The 17,046-nt window shown below is 40.0% G+C and overlaps 1 protein-coding gene across 5 annotated transcripts in view; it reads right to left on the bottom strand.

The window, feature by feature from the left end:
* The window catches only part of CCDC138 (coiled-coil domain containing 138), a 129,753-nt gene that overhangs the window by 102,940 nt on the left and 9,767 nt on the right, over positions 1-17,046 (bottom strand). For 3 of the 5 annotated variants that reach the window (XM_044263799.1, XM_044263803.1, XM_044263804.1), the window contains exons 5-6: positions 16,817-17,004; positions 2,788-2,946 (exon numbers count right to left, since the gene is read on the bottom strand). In XM_044263799.1, the coding sequence (XP_044119734.1) occupies positions 2,788-2,946; positions 16,817-17,004 (347 nt within the window). The remainder of the gene's footprint in view (positions 1-2,787; positions 2,947-16,816; positions 17,005-17,046) is intronic. The other 2 variants (XM_044263801.1, XM_044263802.1) reach the window with 2 other exon arrangements.

Below are 17,046 nucleotides of genomic sequence, written 5' to 3'. Positions count from 1 at the left end.
GAATAGGAGAAAATATTTGCAAATGATACATCCAAAATATATTTGGATACTGGCTAATACTCAAAATATATAAAGAACTCATACAACTCAACAAAATAAACAATCCAATTAAAAAATGGGAAGTGGACCTGAACAAATATTTTTCCAAAGAACACATATCGATGGTCAATGGGTACATGAAAAAATCAACTCCACTAATAATCAAGGAAATACAAATCAAAACCAAAATGAGATACCACCTTATGACAGTCAGAATGGCTTGTATCAAAAACACAAGAAATAACAAGTGTTGGCAGGGATGTGGAGAAAGTGAAACCTCATGCACTGTTGGTGGGAATATAAATTGGCGCAGCCACTCCGGAAAACACATGGAGGTTTCTCAAAAAATTAAAAATAAAACTACCATATGATCCTGCAATTCCACTTCTGGGCATTTACCTAAAGAAAATGAAAACATGAATTCCAAAAGATATATGCACACCTACGTTCACTGTAGCCATTATTTACAACAGCCAACATATGGAGGAAACCTAGATGTCCACTGATAAATGGACAAAGATGTGGTACACAGTGGAATATTATTCAGACATAAAAGAGAATGAAATTTTATCATTTGTGACAACATGAAGGAACACTGAGGGTATTAAGCTAAGTGAAATAAGTCAGTAAAAGACGATCACTGCTGACTTCACTTTACATGAAATAAAAAAAAAAACAAATGAACAAACAAAACAAAACAGAAACAGACTCATAAAAGAAAGAACTGGTATGGCTGCCACCAGGGGAAGGAGGTGTGCAGGAGTGGACAAAATGGGTGGAGGTGGTCAAAAGGTACAAACTTCCAATTACAAAATAAGTCAGAGATGTAAAGTATAGCATAGAGTATACAGTCAATAATATTGTCATAGTATTATATAGTGACAGATGGTAACTAGTTTTACATGGTGAGCATTTCATAATGCATATAAATGTCAAATCACGATATTGTACATTGTAACTAACAAAATATATGTCAACTATAATGTATAAATAAAGAACTCAACTGGGTTGACTACTTAGAAAAATGAACAGTCTACAGAGGATCAGAACAAGATCCAGAATCTGTACAATATCCAAAAGGTCCCAAATACAATCCAAAAGTCACTGAACCAGAAAATGTGCTAACTCTCAAGAGAAATGCCAATCCTTACATGATCCAGGTGTTGAATACTTAGGTACATTCCCTGAGGTAAATACAAATGAATACAAATGGAAAGATAAAAATTCTCATAAGGAAAATTAAACATAATTTTTAAAATAACATAATTAGCAATTTTAGGACATTAAAATGTCAGAAATAAAAAATTCCCTAGATGATCTCAGTAGCAACATGGGAATGAAAGAAGAAACAATGAATGTAAGGGTAGATAACAGACATTATCAAATCTGAAGAACACAGAAGAAACAGATGAGGAAAAAGGAGCAAAGCAGTCTATGGTGTAACACCAAAAGACCTAACATATGAGTCACTGGAGACACAGAAGGAAGAGAAAGCAGTTGGAACATAAAAAAATAAGTGAAGAAATAAATGGTTGAAAACTTTCCAGATTTGGTGAAAGACATTAATTTACAAAGTCAAGATGTTCAGTGAACCCCAAACAGGATAAACTCGAAGAAAAGCATGTGGAGATACCTCATAATTAAATGGCTGCTGAAAAACACAAATAAAGAAAAATCATGATTCTATTTACATGACATTCTGGGAAAAGGCAGAAGTACAGGGACAGAAAATAGGTCAGTGGTTACCGGCAGGGGAGAGGGTACAAGGGGCAGGGAGGGATAACTACAAAGGGGCATATGGTAACTTTTGGGGTGCTAGAATTATTTCTTATTAGGATTATAGTGGTGATTACAAGACATATGCATTTTTCAAAACAGAATGAAATTTATTCTACACAAGTTACAAATATAGTAATGTATCTGTTGATATGAAACAAAGTATACCCTACCACCTAGATAATGTTCTTGATAAAAATATGCAACCTAAAAAAAAATCCTTAGGAAACAATCAAGCAAATCCAGAAAATGACATACTCCATACGACTGTTGGCCTGGAATATTCAAAGAAAAGTCTCATAAAAGAATGGCTGACTGCTCTAGATTCAAAGAAACCAAAAAGGTATAAAAATCAAGTATAATGCATGAATTCTATCTAGTTCCTTGATCAGAAAATAAAACAAGCAATAAAAGATTTCAATACAGTGGGGCACCTGGGTGGCTCAGCTGGTTAAGAATCTGACTCAGCTTCAGTTCAGGTCATGATCTTGGGAGTTGTGGGATTGAGCCCTTTGTTGGGCTCCATGTTCAGCAGGGAGGTGGCTTGAGAATCTCTGCCTCTCCCTCTCCATATCACACTGGCACGCACACTTTCTCTCTCTCTCAAATAAATGAATAAAATCTTTAAAAAAAAAAAATACCTCAAGACCCAACTGGGAAAGTGAATGCAGACTGTATATGAAGTTAAATTATTTTATTAGCATTAATTTCCTAATATGATAATGATGTGGCAAATGTCCTTAAGCTTAGGAGACACACAGTCCTAAAATTAAGCACTGATAATACTAAGGAAGTATTTAGGAGAGCTGAGTCGTGATTTTTACAAGTTAGTTTCAAATGGTCCAGGAAAAACTACATGGGGGGATGGGAGAGTGGAGAAGAAATAAAGCATATGCTGCAAAATGCTAATAATTAGTGAATCTAAGAAAAACAGAAATTACTTTACTCTAAAATCAAATGCTATATAGTTACCTCCTTTATAATCTGAAATCTTGTAAGAACTTCTTCTTCGACACCTTTAATTTTACTCAAAGCAGTTTCATGTCTGAAAAGCAGTTGTTCTCTTTCAACTAAAAAACGTTCCCGCTTTTGAAGTTCTTCAGCAAACTCCTGTTGTGCTGCAGTTTCACACTGTATTAAAATGTCAGATTCAAGTATTTTTAGAAAGTACATTCACAAATTCTATAAATTGTTTTATTTACTGAGGTTGTAGCTTAATCAAATGGTGTTTAGGACTACATGAGTACAAGTAAAATATGGATTACAGTAACAGCTAGACTATCATCATAGCATATAAGAATGCACAGAAAATCTATCTTGTTGCAAAATGATGTGACAATGTAGTGAGATTCAACTCTGAGGACTCAAGAGAATTTGGGGTCCAAAATGCAACTGTATTATGCAGAATAATCCCCTATCCAGCTTCAATTCCACATTCTACTTCAACTTCACCATCTATTCTTTTCCCTATACTCTCCATCCCCTTCCCTTCTCATCCTTCACTTGGGCTAAAAGACCCCAGCCCTGCATTATAGCACTAATCTCAATGCCACATTGCTCGATACCAATGGAGAAAACACACACACACACACAAACACAGTTGGACTATTGTAAACTTTGGGTACCTCTAACTGGATTCTCAATGCAGTCCAGAAATCGTTTTATATTTTCATGGTTGGCTCTCTCTCTCCTACTCTTCACAGTGCCTATTTCAAAACTTTCTCCATTCTTTACTTTGAACACCTCACCTCCTACATGATTCTGTGCAGACAGCCTCATCCCTAATTCACAGAGAAAACAGAAGACAGCAGAAGGAAACACCAGCCTCCTGCCCTCAAGACACACAGGTTTCTCCTTCCCTCCCATTACAAAGGCAAACTCAGGATCTCACTGCCTTCTGCCTTCTTTGGACACTGCTGTGCTAACAATCCCTCTAATATTTTTAATCTCTTCCATCTCATCTGAAATGGGGTTGCTCTTGACCATACCCACTAACTGCCTCTCTTTCACAAAATTCTTTAACACTTTGTCTACACCTGCTGAGCTCTATTTCCCAATCACTCCTCAATTTACTTCAATCTGGCGTCAGCCAGCATCCCCCTACTGAAATGACTTACCCATTATTACATCTGAAGGCCACTTTCAGTTCTAATTTTACTGAGTCTCTAAAGAGCATTTTATACGATAGGCCCTTTCTTTCAATCTAAAATAATCTCTTTCATTGGATTCTACGACACCACATTCTCCTGGTTTTCTATCTCACTCTCTGGCCATGGCTTCTCAGCCTCCCTTGGGGATTCTGCTTTCTTTACTGTCATTTAATTACTAATGTTCCTCAGGATCTGGGCTTAAGTCACTTCCCTTCGCATCTTCTCATTCTCTCTGCTTACTTCCCTCCACTCAATGGCTAAATTACTGTGTATATGCTAACTTCCCCCAACCTACAACTGCTCAGCTTTTTCTCCTAAGCTCGATCTCAAGTCCAAGCTTCCTACCGAATATCCCCACCTGTATGCTCTCAGGTAGGACAAATAAAAATGTCCAATTGAATTCAACTAGCCATCAGGGAAATGCAAATCAAAACCATAATGAGGTGTCCCTTCATACCCACTAGGATGGCCAGAATCAAAAAGACAGATAACAAATGTTGTCGGGGCGCCTGGGTGGCTCAGTGGGTTAAGCCGCTGCCTTCGGCTCAGGTCATGATCTCAGGGTCCTGGGATCAAGTCCCGCATCGGGCTCTCTGCTCAGCAGGGATCCTGCTTCCTCCTCTCTCTCTCTGCATGCCTCTCTGCCTACTTGTGATCTTTCTCTGTCAAATAAATAAATTAAAAAAAAAAAAAAAAACAAATGTTGTCAATGATGTCAATCAGTTAAGAGTCTGCCTTCAGCTCGGGTCATGATCCCAGGGTACTGGGATCCATCATGCTCAATTTAAGGCTCCTGCTCAGTGGGGAGTCTGCTTCTCCCCACCCCCCTTCTACTGCCTCTGCCCTCCCACCCCTGCTTATGTATTCTCTCTCTCACAAATAAATAAATAAAATCTTAAAAAAAAAAAAAATAATGGTGTTTTAAAGAGCCTAGAATGCTACATGGCAGTTAAAATGAATGAAATAGAGCTACATTTTCCAAATCTCAGAAATATAACAATGAACAAAGCAAGGAAGTTGCAAAAAGAAATCTACAATATGTCATTACTTACGTAGTATTTTAAAACATTCAAAGCAATACATATATATGAATACATAAAAGTGTTAAAACAGGACATAATGGATCCACACTGATTTCAAGAGAGTGCTGAATCCTTGGGAAAAGGAAGAGGATATGGGATGGAGGAAGGCTGTTTCAACTCAAATCAAAACATTTCATATTCTTTAAAAATATCAAACAGAATTATTAATAAAATTAATTATGCATTAATTATGCAATATGGGCAATGGGTACACAGTTGATATTATAATACTATAGGTTTTTCGGTATCTCCTAAGTATTTTACAAACTTTTAAAAAACCAAACAGCAAATGAGAAGATAATATTCATAATAAAGGAATTATTCCCTACATAAAAATTAAAGCTAAAGTTTCAAAAAAACAGAATCTTCTATCCCTCCAGTTTTGTTCCCTATCTCAGCAAAAAGTAGAATCATTTATCCAACAGCCTAAAGAATAAACTTGCATTTCATCTTTGACTAAAACCCTACTGCACACCTCCCACATCAAAACAATCTCCAAGACCTACTGGATCCATTTCTTAAAAATGTTGAGAATCCGAGCACCTGTGGCTCAGTGGGTTGGGCCTCTGCCTTCGGCTTGGGTCATGATCTCAGGGTCCCAGGACTGAGGCCCGCATCAGGCTCTTTGCTCAGCGGGGAGCCGCCTCCTCCCTCTCTCTCTGCCTGCCTCTCTGCCTACCTGTGACCTCTGACTCTCTGTCAAATAAATAAATAAAAATCTTTTAAAAAAATGTCGAGAATCCATCCACTTCTCTCCATCTCAAAGGCACTCTGTCCTCTGTCTAGATCTCACGTACTGGTGACAGCTTTATCTATATGTAGGGGTGCCTGGGTGGCTCAGTGGGTTAAGCCTCTGCCTTTGGCTCAGGTCAAGATCTCAGGGTCCTGGGAAGAGCCCTGCATCGGGGCTCTCTGCTCAGCAGGGGGCCTGCTTCCCCCCTCTCCCTCTGCCTGCTTCTCTGCCTACTTGAGATCTCTCTCTGTCAATTAAATAAATAAAACCTTTAAAAAAGAAAGAAAGATTTTCTCCATTGAGAATGATATTTGCGGTGGGTTTTTCATAGATGGCTTTGATGATATTGAGGTATGTGCCCTCTATCCCTACACTTTGAAGAGTTTTGATCAGGAAGGGATGCTGTACTTTGTCAAATGCTTTTTCAGCATCTATTGAGAGTATCATATGGTTCTTGTTCTTTCTTTTATTGATGTGTTGTATCACATTGACTGATTTGCGGATGTTGAACCAACCTTGCAGCCCTGGGATAAATCCCACTTGGTCGTGGTGAATAATCCTTTTAATGTACTGTTGAATCCTATTGGCTAGTATTTTGGTGAGAATTTTTGCATCTGTGTTCATCAAGGATATTGGTCTATAGCTCTCTTTTTTGATGGAATCCTTGTCTGGTTTTGGGATCAAGGTGATGTTGGCCTCATAAAATGAGTTTGAAAGTTTTCCTTCCATTTCTATTTTTTTGAACAGTTTCAGGAGAATAGGAATTAGTTCTTCTTTAAATGTTTGGTAGAATTCCCCCGGGAAGCCGTCTGGCCCTGGGCTTTCGTTTGTTTGGAGATTTTTAATGACTGTTTCAATCTCCTTACTGGTTATGGGTCTGTTCAGGCTTTCTATTTCTTCCTGGTTCAATTTTGGTAGTTTATATGTTTCTAGGAATGCATCCATTTCTTCCAGATTGTCAAATTTGTTGGCATAGAGTTGCTCATAGTAAGTTCTTGTAATAGTTTGTATTTCTTTGGTGTTAGTTGTGATCTCTCCTCTTTCATTCATGATTTTATTTATTTGGGTCCTTTCTCTTTTCTTTTTGATAAGTCTGGCCAGGGGTCAGGAACACGGCAGGGATGTCCATTATCACCACTGCTATTCAACATAGTACTAGAAGTCCTAGCCTCAGCAATCAGACAACAAAAGGAAATTAAAGGCATCCAAATCGGCAAAGAAGAAGTCAAATTATCACTCTTCGCAGATGATATGATACTCTATGTGGAAAACCCAAAAGACTCCACTCCAAAACTGCTAGAACTTGTACAGGAATTCAGTAAAGTGTCAGGATATAAGGTCAATGCACAGAAATCAGTTGCATTTCTCTACACCAACAACAAGACAGAAGAAAGAGAAATTAAGGAGTCAATCCCATTTACAATTGCACCCCAAACCATAAGATACCTAGGAATAAACCTAACCAAAGAGGCACAGAATCTGTACTCAGAAAACTATAAAGTACTCATGAAAGAAATTGAGGAAGACACAAAGAAATGGAAAAATGTTCCATGCTCCTGGATTGGGAGAATAAATATTGTGAAAATGTCTATGCTACCTAAAGCAATCTACACATTTAATGCAATTCCTATCAAAGTACCATCCATCTTTTTCAAAGAAATGGAACAAATAATTTTAAAATTTATATGGAACCAGAAAAGACCTCGAATAGCCAAAGGGATATTGACAAAGAAAGCCAAAGTTGGTGGCATCACAATTTCGGACTTCAAGCTCTATTATAAAGCTGTCATCATCAAGACAGCATGGTACTGGCACAAAAACAGACACATAGATCAATGGAACAGAATAGAGAGCCCAGAAATAGATCCTCAACTCTATGGTCAACTAATCTTTGACAAAGCAGGAAAGAATGTCCAATGGAAAAAAGACAGCCTCTTTAATAAATGGTGTTGGGAAAATTGGACAACCACGTGCAGAAAAATGAAATTGGACCATTTCCTTACACCACACACAAAAATAAACTCAAAATGGATTAAGGACCTCAATGTGAGAAAGGAATCCATCAAAATCCTTGAGAAGAACACAGGCAGCAACCTCTTCGACCTCAGCCGCAGCAACATCTTCCTAGGAACATCGCCAAAGGCAAGGGAAGCAAAGGCAAAACTGAACTGTTGGGATTTCATCAAGATCAAAAGCTTTTGCACAGCAAAGGAAACAGTTAACAAAATCAAAAGACAACTGACAGAATGGGAGAAGATATTTGCAAACGACATATCAGATAAAGGACTAGTGTCCAAAATCTATAAAGAACTTAACAAACTCAACACCCAAAGAACAAATAATCCAATCAAGAAATGGGCAGAGGACATGAACAGACATTTCTGCAAAGAAGACATCCAGATGGCCAACAGACACATGAAAAAGTGCTCCATATCACTCGGCATCAGGGAAATACAAATCAAAATCACAATGAGCTATCACCTCACACCAGTCAGAATGGCTAAAATCAACAAGTCAGGAAATGACAGATGCTGGCGTGGATGAGGAGAAAGGGGAACCCTCCTACACTGTTGGTGGGAATGCAAGCTGGTGCAACCACTCTGGAAAACAGCATGGAGGTTCCTCAAAATGTTGAAAATAGAACTGCCCTATGACCCAGCAATTGCACTACTGGGTATTTACCCTAAAGATACAAACGTAGTGATCCAAAGGGGCACGTGCACCCGAATGTTTATAGCAGCAATGTCCACAATAGCCAAACTATGGAAAGAACCTAGATGTCCATCTACAGATGAATGGATCAAGAAGATGTGGTATATATACACAATGGAATACTATGCAGCCATCAAAAGAAACGAAATCTTGCCATTTGCGACAACATGGATGGAACTAGAGCGTATCATGCTTAGCGAAATAAGTCAAGCGGAGAAAGACAACTATCATATGATCTCCCTGATATGAGGGAGTGGTGATGCAACATGGGGACTTAAGTGGGTAGGAGAAGAATCCATGAAACAAGATGGGATAGGGAGGGAGACAAACCATAAGTGACTCTTAATCTCACGAAACAAACTGTGGGTTGCTGGGGGGAGGGGGGTTGGGAGAAGGGGGGTAGGGTTATGGACATTGGGGAGGGTATGTGCTTTTGGGTAAAGTGGAAGGGGTGGTGAACCATGAGAGACTATTGACTCTGAAAAACAATCTGAGGGGTTTGAAATGGCAGAGGGGTGGGAGGTTGGGGTTCCAGGTGGTGGGTATTATAGAGGGCACGGCTTGCATGGAGCACTGGGTGTGGTGAAAAAATAATGAATACTGTTTTTCTGAAAATAAATAAATTGGAAAAAAAAATCACAAAATATGACAAAATGTGTATACTTAACGATGACCAACACAATAGAAGACCAAAAAAATTATTTAAGTTAGATTTGACTATAGATTAAACAAGATTAATACACTGCACTTCATGTTTTAAAAAATACTTGTCTTTATTGTGTTTGCAATAAATGATATATCTTTAATATTTTGCTTATTCTTTTTTATCTCATGAAGTATAGGAATTTTTCCAATGCACTATTTATAACTATGTCACTCACTTGCTTAAAAACCTGTAGCCAACCTGAGTGTTCCTTCCCCAGGCTGGTAAGTTCAGTCTAACAAATCACTCCTTTCCAAAAACCTCCCACCCCGAACTCTTGCGACCTGGAATGCCCTTCCCATCCCTCTCTTTTTTAAATTTTACCTCAGTCAAATACCAAGTTATGTCTCTTCCTGAACTGTTCACCAGAGATTTTAGGCCAAAACAATATTTTAGGCCAAAACAATATTTTTCTGAAATGCTATTATAATCTGAAAACAAAATGAGATATTGGAGTATTTTTTTTAGATAATGGTTTTTAAAAAAATGTTTATTTCCTTATACAAATATAGCAGAATTCCAACTAGAACAATTTTGGTCAGGAATTGTGTATTACACATACTTTTCCTCCCTTCTGTACTCCCACCTAGTGGACACTTGATAAATACATGAAGTACATCCTTTAGAAACAAAAAAATCCCAAAGACGATAAATACCAATGTTCTGCATCGAATTTTGGTGAGAACTGACAAGAGAACTTCTTACATATACGTATGTAAAATAATGAATCATGACACGACTTCAAAAAGCACACTTTAGGGGCACTTGGCTGGTCAGTTGGAGGACCAAGTGACTCAGGGTTGTGAGTTCAAGCCCCATGTTGGGTGTAGAGATTAATAAAAAAAAAATAAACTTTAAAGAAAAAAAGGACACTTAACCAGCTTATATTTCTTTTTTTTTCTTTTTTTTTTTTGTTAAAAAAAGATCTTATTCATTTGTCAGAGAGAGAGAGAGATAGTCGACACAGAGAGAAAGCACAAGCAAGGAGAACAGCCGGCAGAGGCAAAAGCGGGCTCCCTGCCAGAGCAAGAAGCCCGAAGTGGGACTCAATTCCGGGACTTTGAGATCATGACCTGAGCCAAAGACAGATGCTTAACTGACTGAGCCACCCAGGTGTCCCAAGATTTTGTTTTATTTCTTAAGCAAGGGTGGGAGGGAAATAAATAAACAAAAAACAGGAAACAGTTGGAATCTAAGAAATATGGCTATACCTAAAAACACCATTTATTTTTTCCCTCAGCTATGAATTTTTCCCTTCAATACTGTAATAAATTTGTTTATTCCTTGTGATAAATTTGTCTTTGCTCCCTTTTGACTTTGTCTCAACACACTTATCTAAAATAATTAAAATGAGGGGGGGACAAGATGGCGGGGTACTAGGAAGAGGCGTCTTTTCAGCTGGTACCCCAAAGTGAGCTGATTACCTACCAAAGAACTCTGATCACCCATGAAATCAGCCTGAGATCAGAATTATACACGTCTGGATCTCTACAGGGGCAGAAGACGCCAGTGAGCAGGTAAAGCAGAATGGGAACGGCGGACTGATATCGGAAGATAAACAAAAGGGGGAGGGAGCCACCAGAGGCGACTGGTGCGAAAGTAATACCCCGATACGAGCGAGAGGGCCCTGCGTCTGGGGACCAGCATTAACTTGGAGACTGGTTGAAAGTACTCCAAAAGAGCAAAGGATCGCGGGGGCAAATTGTGGGAATCGGGGAGGCTAGGGACAGGGGCTTAAGTCCCCGGTCCCAGACGGCCTCCCCAGCGCGGAGGCAGAGAGAGTGCGGCGGAGAAACCGGCTCCTGGTCCCTAAGCCGCCAGCGCGCCCCAGAGCGCGGGGGTTCCGGCTCCTGTGAGGGGATGGGAGCTGCGCCGGTCTGCAGAACGCGCACTAGCCCTACCACAAAGCTTGAGATGCGCGCGCACGTCGCTCCAGCTCTCCTGGGTTTCTAAGGCCCGGGGGCGCTTCTTGACCCGCACCATTGTTTCAAAGTCTAAGCCGAGAGCGCGCGAAACTCTTCCCCAGACAGAGGCGCGCAAAAGCCCAGCCTGCGGCTTACGGACCAGCGCCCTGTTCTCAGTGCCCCAGACGCGCGCTGGACCCACAGCCGCCTCTGAAAAGAGGTGCGCGCAAGCCGGGCACTCCCAGCCCGGGCCGGCGGCAAAATCTCAGTGTGCGATCGCTGTTTGGAACCTCTCTGGCGGTCAGGAGCTCCCAGACAGCCGCCACTGCCTTGGCTTTGGGGACGAGCAAAAGATCCTGCGCCCCCAGGGTCTGCAACTTGGAACCTGCACTGCCAGCGGCCAAGGGGGAATTTATTCAGCTTCTGCACCCAGACTGAGGCTTCTCTCTGAGACGGAGATCAGGAAGTGTTCCAGGGTGCACCTTGACTGCACCAGAGTTGATACATCCAGCTACATCTGTTCAGTCTTCTCCCACCAAAATGACTAGGAGGAGGAATGCCCAACAGAAGAAAAATACAGAGGATGGACCTTCTGCAATAGAGCTAACGGCTATCAACATAGACAATATGTCGGAAAGAGAATTCAGGCTAACAATTATCCAGGCAATAGCTAGGTTGGAGAAAGCCATGGATGACCAAACAGAATTGATTAGGGCCGAACTGAAAGCGACCAGACAGGATGTTCACAATGTTAGGGCGGAGCTTAAAGCCACCAGGGAGGAGGTCCACAATGCTCTCAATGAGTTCCAATCCAATCTAAACTCTCTCAAAGCTAGGGTAACTGAGACAGAAGATAGAATTAGTGATCTGGAAGACAAACAGAGAGAAAGGATCAGGAGGAAGCCTGGAACAAACAGCTTAGATCCCACGAAAGCAGAATTAGGGAAATAAATGATGCCATGAAGCGTTCCAACATCAGAATTATTGGAATTCCTGAAGGGGAGGAGAAAGAAAGAAGTCTAGAAGATGTCGTGGAACAAGTCCTTCATGAAAACTTTCCGAATCTCGCGAATGAAACCAGCGTTCATGTACTAGAGGCTGAACGGTCTCCACCCAAGATTATACACTCCAAAAAAACATCACGACACCTGATAGTCAAATTGAGAAATTATAATTGTAGGTATAATCTCTTGAAAGCTGCCAGGGCAAAGAGGCTCCTTACTTACAGAGGGAAGCCCATCAGAATAACGTCAGACCTGTCCACAGAGACCTGGCAAGCCAGAATAGGCTGGCAAGATATATTCAGGGCACTAAATGAGAAGAACATGCAGCCAAGAATACTTTATCCAGCAAGACTGACATTCAAAATGGATGGAGAGATAAAGAGTTTCCAAGACCGGCAAGGCTTAAAAGACTATGCAACCACCAAGCCGATACTGCAGGAAATATTAAGGGGGGTTCTATAAAAGAGGAAAAATCCCAAGAATAGCATTGAACAGAAATATAGAGACAGTCTACAGAAAGAAAGACTTCAAAGGTAACTCGATGTCAATAAAAACGTATCTATCAATAATCACTCTCAACGTGAATGGCCTAAATGCACCCATAAAATGGCACAGGGTTGCAGATTGGATAAAACGACAGGACCCATCCATATGCTGTCTACAAGAGACCCATTTTGAACCTAAAGATACACGCAGACTGAAAGTGAAGGGGTGGAGAAGCATCTTTCATGCCAATGGGACTCAAAAGAAGGCTGGGGTAGCGATTCTCATATCAGATAAATTAGACTTCAAACTAAAGACTGTAGTCAGAGATACAGAAGGACACTACATAATCCTTAAAGGGACTACCCCCAAGATGATCTAACAATTGTAAATATCTATGCTCCCAATATGGGAGCAGCCAATTACTTAAGAAAACTGTTAATCAAGATAAAGAGTCATATTGATATGAATACACTAATCGTAGGTGATCTTAACACGCCTCTTTCAGAATTAGACAGATCATCGAAGCAGAAACTCAACAAAGAAACAAGAGCATTGAATGACACATTGGACCAGATGGACCTCATAGATATATACAGAACATTCCACCCTAAAACAGCAGAATACTCATTCTTCTCAAGTGCACACGGAACCTTCTCCAGAATAGACCACATACTGGGTCACAAATCGGGACTCAGCCGATACCAAAAGACTGAGATTATTCCCTGCATATTCTCAGATCACAATGCTTTGAAACTGGAGCTCAATCACAAGGAAAAGTTCCGAAGGAACTCAAACACCTGGAAGCTAAAGACCACCTTACTTAAGAATGCTTGGATCAACCAGGAGATCAAAGAAGAACTGAAACAATTCATGGAAACCAATGAGAATGAAGACACTTCGGTCCAAAACCTATGGGATACAGCAAAGGCGGTCCTAAGGGGAAAATATATAGCCATCCAAGCCTTGCTCAAAAAAATTGAAAAATCCAGAACACACCAGCTGTCTCTACACCTTAAAGAACTGGAGGATCAACAACAAATCAAACCAACTCCACACATAAGAAGGGAAATCATCAAGATTAGAGCTGAGATCAATGAGGGAGAAACCAGAGATACAGTAGAACGTATCAATGAAACTAGAAGCTGGTTTTTTGAAAGAATCAATAAGATCGATAAGCCACTGGCTACACTAATCCGAAAGAAAAGAGAGAAATCCCAAATTCATAAAATTATGAATGAAAAGGGAGAGATCACAACTAACACCAAGGAAGTAGAAACAATCATCAGAAGTTATTACGAACAGTTATATGCCAATAAGCTTAGCAACCTAGATGAAATGGATGCATTCCTGGAAAAATATAAACTACCAAAATTGAACCAGGAAGAAATCAACAACCTGAATAGACCGATATCTAATAACGAGATTGAAGCAGTGATCAAAAATCTCCCAAAAAACAAGAGCCCAGGACCTGACGGATTCCCTGGGGAATTCTACCAAACCTTCCAAGAAGAAATAACACCTATTCTCCTGAAGCTGTTTCAAAAAATTGAAGCAGAAGGAAAACTTCCAGACTCTTTCTATGAAGCCAGCATTACCCTGATCCCCAAACCAGGCAAGGACCCTACCAAAAAGGAGAGTTTCAGACCAATATCACTGATGAATATGGATGCTAAGATTCTCAACAAGATCCTAGCCAACAGGATCCAACAACACATTAAAAAGATTATCCACCATGATCAGGTGGGATTCATCCCTGGGCTACAAGGATGGTTCAACATTCGTAAATCAATCAATGTGATACAACAAATTAATAGGAGAAGAGAGAAGAACCACATGGTCCTCTCAATTGATGCAGAAAAAGCATTTGACAAAATCCAACATCCGTTCCTGATTAAAACGCTTCAAAGTATAGGGATAGAGGGAACATTCCTGAACCTCATCAAATCTATCTATGAAAGACCCACAGCAAATATCATCCTCAATGGGAAAAAGCTTGCAGCCTTCCCGTTGAGATCAGGAACAAGACAAGGATGCCCACTTTCACCACTCTTGTTCAACATAGTATTAGAAGTCCTAGCAACAGCAATCAGACAACAGAGAGAAATAAAAGGTATCCAAATTGGTAATGAAGAAGTCAAACTCTCTCTCTTCGCAGATGACATGATTCTTTATATGGAAAACCCAAAAGACTCCACCCCCAAACTACTAGAACTCATACAGCAATTCAGCAGCGTGGGAGGATACAAAGTCAATGTGCAGAAATCAGTGGCTTTCTTATACACTAACAATGAAAATACAGAAAGGGAAATTAGAGAATCGATTCCATTTACTATAGCACCAAGAACCATAAGATACCTGGGAATAAACCTAACTAAAGAGGTAAAGGATCTATACTTGAGGAACTATAGAACACTCATGAAAGAAATTGAAGAAGACACAAAAAGATGGAAGACCATTCCATGCTCTTGGATCGGAAGAATAAACATTGTTAAAATGTCTATACTGCCTAGAGCAATCTATACTTTTAATGCCATTCCGATCAAAATTCCACCGGCATTCTTCAAAGAGCTGGAGCAAATAATCCTAAAATTTGTATGGAATCAGAAGAGACCCCGAATCGCTAAGGAAATGTTGAAAAACAAAAATAAAGCTGGCGGCATCACCTTACCTGATTTCAAGCTTTATTACAAAGCTGTGATCACCAAGACAGCATGGTACTGGCATAAAAACAGACACATAGACCAGTGGAACAGAGTAGAGAGCCCTGATATGGACCCTCAACTCTATGGTCAATTAATCTTCGACAAAACAGGAAAAAATATACAGTGGAAAAAAGACAGTCTCTTCAATAAATGGTGCTGGGAAAACTGGACAGCTATATGTAGAAGAATGAAACTCGACCATTCTCTTACACCGTACACAAAGATCAACTCAAAATGGATAAAAGACCTCAACGTGAGACAGGAATCCATCAGAATCTTAGAGGAGAACATAGGCAGTAATCTCTTTGATATCAGCCACAGCAACTTCTTTCAAGATACGTCTCCAAAGGCAAAGGAAACAAAAGCGAAAATAAACTTCTGGGACTTCATCAAAATCAAAAGCTTCTGCACAGCAAAGGAAACAGTCAAGAAACAAAGAGGCAACCCACGGAATGGGAGAAGATATTTGCAAATGACAGTACAGACAAAAGGTTGATATCCAGGATCTATAATGAACTCCTCAAACTCAACCCACACGAAACAGACAAACACATCAAAAAATGGGCAGAAGATATGAACAGACACTTCTCCAATCAAGACATACAAATGGCTATCAGACACATGAAAAAATGCTCATCATCATTAGCCCTCAGGGAGATTCAAATTAAAACCACATTGAGATATCACCTTACACCAGTTAGAATGGCCAAAATTAACAAAACAGGAAACAACATGTGTTGGAGAGGATGTGGAGAAAGGGGAACCCTCTTCCACTGTTGGTGGGAATGCAAGTTGGTGCAGCCTCTTTGGAGAACAGTGTGGCGATTCCTCAAGAAATTAAAAATAGAGCTTCCCTACGACCCTGCAATTGCACTCCTGGGTATTTACCCCAAAGATACAGATGTCGTGAAAAGAAGGGCCATCTGTACCCCAATGTTTATAGCAGCAATGGCCACAGTCGCCAAACTATGGAAAGAACCAAGATGCCCTTCAACGGATGAGTGGATAAGGAAGATGTGGTCCATATACACTATGGAGTATTATGCCTCCATCAGAAAGGACGAATATCCAACTTTTGTAGCAACATGGACGGGACTGGAAGAGATTATGCTGAGTGAAATCAGTCAAGCAGAGAGAGTCAATTATCATATGGTTTCACTCATTTGTGGAGCATAACCAATAGCATGGAGGACAAGGGGCGTTAGAGAGGAGTAGGGAATTTGGGTAAATTGGAAGGGGAGGTGAACCATGAGAGACTATGGACTCTGAAAAACAGTCTGAGGGGTTTGAAGTGGCGGGGGGGTGGGAGGTTGGGGTACCAGGTGGTGGGTATTATAGAGGGCACAGCTTGCATGGAGCACTGGGTGTGGTGAAAAAATAATGAATACTGTTTTTCTGAAAATAAATAAATTGGGGAAAAAAAAAATAATAATTAAAATGACATACTCTGTATTCAAATTTTATATATGTCTCGTGCTTAGAACATAAATATAACTCAATTCTCAATTCAGTTTTTAGTTCTTACCTGCAGTTTCTGATGTATTTGAAATAATTCATCATAGATCTGATTAATCTGATGTGGAAGTATTCTCTGCTTGTTTGGTGCTTTAGATGTTGAACAGCTGACACGTCTCAGAGGGGAGTCATTTGCATTACTACAATATTCAGTCCAATTTCTTGAATTTGATGCCACATTAGTTGGCTGGGCAACTGCTAAAAAAGAAATTTAATTATAAAGCTTATTGATTTATAGTT

Source organism: Neovison vison, chromosome 8 (assembly GCF_020171115.1).
Source record: "Neovison vison isolate M4711 chromosome 8, ASM_NN_V1, whole genome shotgun sequence".
NCBI classification, from domain to species: Eukaryota; Metazoa; Chordata; class Mammalia; order Carnivora; family Mustelidae; genus Neogale; species Neogale vison.
This window is presented reverse-complemented; position numbering and strand designations above follow the sequence as displayed.